We start from the raw sequence: 7,274 nt of genomic DNA on the forward strand, positions 1-7,274 counted from the left end.
CAGCACCCACACAGCGAACAGCATCAGAGCCCGCTCAGCGAACAGCACCCACACAGCGAACAGCATCAGAGCTCACACAGCGAACAGCGAACAGCTTCCACGTGAACAACACTGCCCTGGCAGAGATCAAACTCATCCACAAGTGCAACTTTCCTAAAAATACTCTGATTTACACACACACACACACACACACACACACAGATGGACACACACACACACACACATACACACACACACACACACAAACAGACACACTCACACACACACACACACACACACACACACAAACAGACACACACACACACACACACAAACAGACACACTCACACACACACACACAAACAGACACACTCACACACACACACACAAACAGACACACTCACACACAGACACACTCACACACAAACAGACACACTCACACACACACACTCACACACACTCACACACACACACACAGGGTCCTGTCTTTGGGAAGAGGGAGGAACAGTACAAAATGCCCATCTTCTTCCGCTGAATGCACCCTCGTCGCACAGCCCCCCCCCATCCCAGAGCACAGGAGTCCCCTCCTACTAGGACAGCTTCCTGTTCTAATTGGCTGAGAGAAACACAGGCCCAGTCATGCAAGGTTACTGAATTTAATGGGTAGATTGATAAATTGAGTTAGCTCAAAGACGCAACAATACACAGACATACACACAGATACTGGGACAGCGGGCTTGCAGAGTTCTGCACTGTTAAACCACGCCCTCCACCTTCACTGCTGCCCAGAACTGCCGTTGTCATGGGAACAGTGAACATTAAGACTTCCTTGTTCTCATTAAAGGGCCAGTGAATCAGGCAGAGTGTGGCGGGGCTCCGTCGCTCCTGCAGGGAGTCACAGCCTGACCTTTCATCCCGCATTGCGGGTGCAGCGCTGACCCCTGACCTCTCACTCTCAGGAGGCACAATAAATGTGTCCCTGCACACGCCAGGCCATACAGAAGCACCGCTGCTGTGTGTACACTTTACTCCAGCTACGGGTCAGAACCCCACACTTGCTGGTGCTGATGTCTTGCTCCTGTGAGCTTAATAAGCTCCCTAGCCGCATCACCTTGCTGCACCTGCACCCAGCAGCACTGGGTATAACCAGAGCACAGTGACCAACATCTCTCCCACACACACACTCACACACATACACACACTGTCACACACACTCTCACACATGGCAGCAGCCGTGGAGAGCAGAGTGGGATGACTACGTATCCATGGTGCAGAAGCAGACCTAACGGAGCAGCAGACTGAGTAAATACCCACCGCAGGGTCACACCCTGCTCACAGAGACAGCTCGCCTCCACCTGACAGTGGCCGGGAAGAGGGGGGGGGGTAAGGATCTGGGGCGGGATGAGGCGGGACGGGACGGGACGGGACTGTCAGTAATCTCTACTCCTGTTCCTGCTCTGTTTGTGCACCTGACCGATGTAACAGGTTTTGAAATCAGCAATCGACTCATCATGCCTTTGAGACTGAGGCTGAGCGTACAGCGACCCCCACAGCCAGCAGAGTGGGCACTGTACCCAGGGGCAGGGTCGGGGGAGGACCAAGCATGGAGAGAGAGAGGAAGAGAATGAGAGACACAGAGAGGGTTATTAATAATAAAGCTTTTAGCGTGGCTGGCCCTAAACTCTGGAACACCCTCAAATCTATGCTAAAAACTCACCTTTTTACTCCGGCTTTTTCCTCCTACTCCTAACGGTCCCTTACATCTCACCCCATCCCCTGCCATTTTCATCTTTCCTATGCTACTTTAACCTGCTCAGTCTTGTCCTATCTCCTCGCTTATATGGGTCTTGCTGTGTTTTGTTTTATTTTACTTTTTCTGACTGCTGTCAAACACTTATCCCCCACTGAGTACAATGTATTTATTAAGTGTACAGTGTCCTTATATGTTGTCCTATATACTGCTCTTATGACGTGTTATTCTTGGCTATATGCTGTGAGAGAGAGAGGGAGAGAGAGATAGAGGGAGAGAGAGAGAAGAAACAGGGAGGAGGGAGGTAAAGGGAGGGGCTCCCCACTGGCTTCTGAGGTTTGTTTCATCCGTCTGCTTCTGCCTTCAGATGGACGCAAACAGCGCAAGAGTTCCTGCAGTCTGTTACAGCCTCCCGTACTGACACACACACACACACACACACAGACACACACGCAGACACACACACGCACGCACGCAGACACACACAGGCACGAACAAAACACATCTCCCTTTTGTCTGCCAAAAGCATTCCACAGTAACAATGCCAACCTACATTTTCTATGAGTGAGTAAAGTGCTGATCGACAGTCAAGACCACTGGTGAACAAAACGCGCTCACAAGGCCTCACTATACTGTTGCTAAATAAGCCCACAGCACAGTGTCCAGCACTAACGAGAATAACATTCCCATGGTCAGGCCAGTAAGGTAACACACAAGGTGGCAACTTCAGTTCTGTATCCAAAATCTCTCAAACACACCTAACTTCTGTTTCAATGTCAGTCTTGGTGGAGGTCACTTAATCCCACTCTGTGATGGGGGTGCTGAGGCTTTTGGCCTTGGCGAGGGGCGTGACTTTGGCCAGGGGGCATGTCTGTCCACAGGCCTGTTGCTGCACTGCAGTCCTGAACTCACGGTCCGCAGACAGGCAGCACCGCCCGCCGGTGGCGTAACAATCACATCAAACTCCGGGCTGGTAGGTCACACAGCGCCTGCGCAAACCCCAAATTCATCCCGCTCAGGATCAGACCTCGAATAAAGTGAGCTGCGATCCTCAGATCGCTTTAACGTGCTCATCCCTCCCGAGCCGGAGGCATGTGACACAAGCCGCTAAACCGGCTGGAGAGCAAAGTGGTTTCACAGGCTCTGACTTTCACTGCGCGGCTGCGCAGCGGTGAACGCGGCTGCGCAGAGGTGAACGCGGCTGCGCAGCTTACCTCTCTCAGCGGGCGCTTAGGCTCATGCGCTTTCACTTTGGATAAATTACACACTTTTTTATTTATCAAATTTCATTTCAGGTATTCTACCATTGGTAGCTCCATACGACCAGCTCGAGCCAGTTAAGCGCTTCCTATGGATCGGACTGCATATCGTGGCCTAGTCAGAACAGGACACCGGGCATTTCTGCAGAAGACCGGGGAGCCGCAGCTCTCAGCACCCTCTAAACATAATTCCAGCCGCGGAAGCCGCGGCCAGCAAGCGTCAGAATTAATGGCGGCTCATAAACTTTCGACAATAGGCCATATTTCTTAGTTTGTTTTTTTCCACACAAGTTTAACACTTGTGGTCACGTTCGTGGAAATCTGGCGCAAATCAAAGTTCAGTCTAACCCCCAGGTAACCTCAAGGTGTAGAAAACACGGCACGGCAGGAGAGGATGCGCTGAAACACAGCTACCCCCCTCGTCTGAACTGTGACACTCAGTTGCTGGTCTGAATAAGGCTGTTTTCGGAGTACTGTTTAGGGAGACAACCGAATAACACGTTTATGTCCTAGCTTTCAAGAGGCGTTTTGTTTTCACTCAAAACATCGTTATTTGCCGGTGCACATGTATGAGATCATACACTGAAGAATGATTAGGCCTACAGATTAGCACTGTTAGGGAAACATGGCTTTTGTTAGGTATTCTTGATTTAGACACTGTCAAGATATTTTAGAAAGTACTGGAAAGCCCTTCTAACGTTTACATATGCGACTGTCTGTGTGCCATATTATTAAATACAATATCGCTCTTAGCCAGCGACTTACAAAGTGAGCAGAAGCAGACGGGTGGGCCCCACAGCAAGGCCCGCCGGGAACGATCTGCACCTGGCAACGCAAGTCAAGAAAAGTCTGAATCCGAATCCAGTGTCGGTCAGCTAGAGCAGCCCTACCCTACTTTATCAAGTAGACTATAAAACTACATTACATTGAATGATCATGCACTGAGCTACACTGGTGCAGATTCCGGAAACAGTCTGTCGTAATCCATTCCGATAGGCGTCCATTAAAAAGCCGGATTCGCCGGGGGGTGTTAGATTGAGGCCGGGCGGGTTCACCGCACGCATCGGGCTTGGTGTAATACCTGTATCCGCTTTACGTGCCTTCCCAAACACTGCAGCTGCCGCTTTCCTCCGCGTTATCGCCGCCTTGCTAACAGCACAACAGCAGTGTTAATACGCTACACTGAAGGTCTGTAGGGTAGATAGGCTATTTGTCTGTGCTGGGTTCGCACACGTCACATGCAGGGGAATCGCGGCGTGTTTTATCACAGCTACATTCAGCAAACTCTATGATGCAATTTCACAGCGTTTGATTCCGCGCATCACGCTGAGTGGGCTGTAAGGGGCTGCTACGCAGACCTGACCTCTCCCAGCTTCACCTTGTCAAACACAGTTCTAGGAGTCTTGCTTCGGTTAGCGAGCCCCTTCATTACGTATTTCTTTAGCATACGACTCGGCCAGCTTTGTCTGCATTATCGGCATCTGACAGCAAGATGAAAGAAATCGGCTTAAGTTCATATGAAAAAAACTGATTATAACCACACAGAATATATTACTGTACGATAGAGAATGAAGCACGCTGCGTGATTAAAAACTCTAGGGTGAACCGTTTCTTCCGGCTGTTGGGTGAATGAGACAGAAATGCGATTTTGTGTTGTTTGTAGCCGAAGGTTTAAACACGGCCGTGGCGGAGCGGAGTGTCCGGGAGACGGAGGAAGGGCTGGAATATGAGGCCAACCATAATCTCCGCATCCGCGCTCTTTGTGTGCCAGAAATCGCTGAGTCCACATGCGGTGGCGCGGTGCGCTGTACATTACCGCTGACAGCCTGGGAACGGGGGTCAAAGCAAAGAAAAGGCAGCCACATACCTGCTGTTCCGTAAGCCTTAGCCAGAAGCCACCCTAAACTAGCGCATATTTTGGCACGGCTAAAATCGTACTGATCCAAAGGTTTTATGTCCGGGACCATGAAAGTCTTCCTCGTTGCAGCTGAATCCACCATACCAGAATCCATGTACTGGCCGTGCGAAGGGGAAGGGGGGACAACAGAAAGAGGAGGTAGCTAGTAGCGAAAGAAAGAAAAGAACGTATTAAACAGTCATTTCATTCGCGTCCAGGGTATCGCAGCTGGAGAACACGGATGTGTTGGCGTTGCGGTAACGTCAGCATAAAAGGAGCATCCAAAAACGTGTCTGTCAGTTCTTTAAATGCGAGGAAATTCCCGAGGTCGTTTGTCTGAAGAGGTATTCTGTACTCTCGCATCGAGGCCCCGTCGAGTTTAATAAAAAAAACCTACATTATCTGACCTCGATTCGCCATACGCCCATCGTAGCGCGACCGCTGCGCCGTACAGAGAGCGCTGCCGAGCTCTGACCGAATTCCAGGTGCTTCGGCCGCACGTCACTCACCTCGCAAAGCGTCCAATAGCGTGTGAGGATGAAGGGCAGCCGTCGGGTGGGCGGGGCCTAAAGCGTATCAGCGTCAGCAGTGGGCACGCAGGTGAATGGCCCATTGAGACAGGTGCGGTACAGGTAAAACCTGCCGAGTGTTTCACAAACCACAACACAAATCAATCTACAAAGCCATAGTCGAACAGACCCATCTTTCGGGCAAATAAATATCTTTCAATCTAACCGTATTGCATGTCGTCTTCTTTAGCATTATGATCCTGTACCGCATTCAGTATATGCATATAATTATATTTATCTATTAACAGATTAACATCAATTATACGTACGTGTGTGCAGAAGAGAAGCAGCTAGGCTAGTTCTTTACTTTGACATAGGACAATGCGCACCATACCTGAGATTATTTGATTAACTGGGAGGGAATTCCTTTAAATTAAATATGGTTTTGGTAGAATCTCTCGATCCTGGCCCACGTCCTACAGCTCGTGACCTTGGGGGCATTGGCCCTTCTCGGTGCTGTTGCCTGTATGTGCTTCCCGTGGCAGTAAATAAACGGGACTGTTTGTAGTGTCAATGTTCATTAAACACTGAAGGCTGCGGTCCTGTCTGAGCACGGGGGGCTGCGTCAGGTTCGCAGAGTCGGGGACTGTCACGTGGATGGCTCGTCCTGCTCGCTTAACTAACCTGCCATATCCACTGTTGCACACACAGACACGCACACGCACACACACACACACACACGATAAAACGTTTCAGAACGCGCAGCATGCCGTCCTAAACCACAGCAGCGTCGCGGGGTGGAGGCCCGGCTGCATGACAATGCGGTGCATTCTGCATACTGGTCAGGCTGGGCAGAGTAAATAATCGCCCGTTTTTGGCTGCTCGACGCCCGAACTTTATTTGTGATGTAAAACACTGCGATGGACAGAATTACTCTTCTGCCGCTAGACGTTTAGAAACAAAACTCCCCCTGAACCTTTCACACTCTGCGCTGCGCTGAACTGGGAGACTTAAACAGCTTCGCTTAAAGGCGAGCAATGATGTCTAAACCCAGTATAAAGCTGCCAATATAACGATGACAGCCACAGCTCAATCTGAATTTCCATTACTTACAGGAATACAGTAACCTACATATAGAATACAGCTGCATGTCTAACCTGGTGGCGTCACCTTTTAAGATGCTCTGGATAAGAGCATCTGTCATATTGCAAAATGTAAAATATAATAAACGAATACTACTGAGTGGATAGGTTGCCTTTGGCGTCTGCACGCAGCATACATTGCATTTCAATAAATGAATATGAAACTGGTCGGTGTGGCTGGGTTCAATAAGCAGCATTTATCACCGGACTCGCTCACACGCTGAAAACTGAAGGTCACGTGCTGTCCGCGGGAGTGCGGCCTTGAAAGGAGGCACCGCGTCCTGGCGATGTAATTTAGTAAGAGGATTAACACACAACTATTTTAATCTCATTAGGACGGAGCACGATTTTTGTTTTCTTTCTTGGAAGCCGTCCATTTTTTCCACAGCAAGTCTTACCGTATGGAGAAACACAAACACGAGCATACGAAGCTCTGCGTAACAAATCCTTAAACAGCGCTAATCTTACAATTGCACAACACACACACTGTTGCAACATGTGACGCCACATTCCAGCATCTGTGTTCCTCAGCTGTTTTCTGGTGATCAGCGCAGCGAATGACTCGCATTAAGGACTGGAGGCCGGAATTCAGACGGACTGTAGTAAGCAGCACACACATGCTGCGAAAAACAAGCGTATTTTCTGTGAACTGAAAAATCCGAATGGCCACATTCTGCGCGAGAAAGGGGAAGATCCCAGCTCGCACCCAAAACCTGTTTTGAAGACAGAAGTCGCCTC

At 49.7% G+C, this 7,274-nt stretch overlaps 1 protein-coding gene across 1 annotated transcript in view; it reads right to left on the reverse strand.

Annotated features, from left to right (window-relative positions):
* camsap3 (calmodulin regulated spectrin-associated protein family, member 3) overlaps positions 1–5,340 on the reverse strand; it is a 27,120-nt gene extending 21,780 nt beyond the window's left edge. Inside the window, exon 1 of the mRNA XM_036552429.1 lies at positions 4,856–5,340. Coding sequence (XP_036408322.1) covers positions 4,856–5,000 — 145 coding nt within the window. The 5' untranslated portion in view covers positions 5,001–5,340. The remainder of the gene's footprint in view (positions 1–4,855) is intronic.
* Positions 5,341–7,274: the final 1,934 nt, after the last annotated feature.

This window comes from Megalops cyprinoides, chromosome 19, assembly GCF_013368585.1.
Source record: "Megalops cyprinoides isolate fMegCyp1 chromosome 19, fMegCyp1.pri, whole genome shotgun sequence".
Classification (NCBI taxonomy): domain Eukaryota; kingdom Metazoa; phylum Chordata; class Actinopteri; order Elopiformes; family Megalopidae; genus Megalops; species Megalops cyprinoides.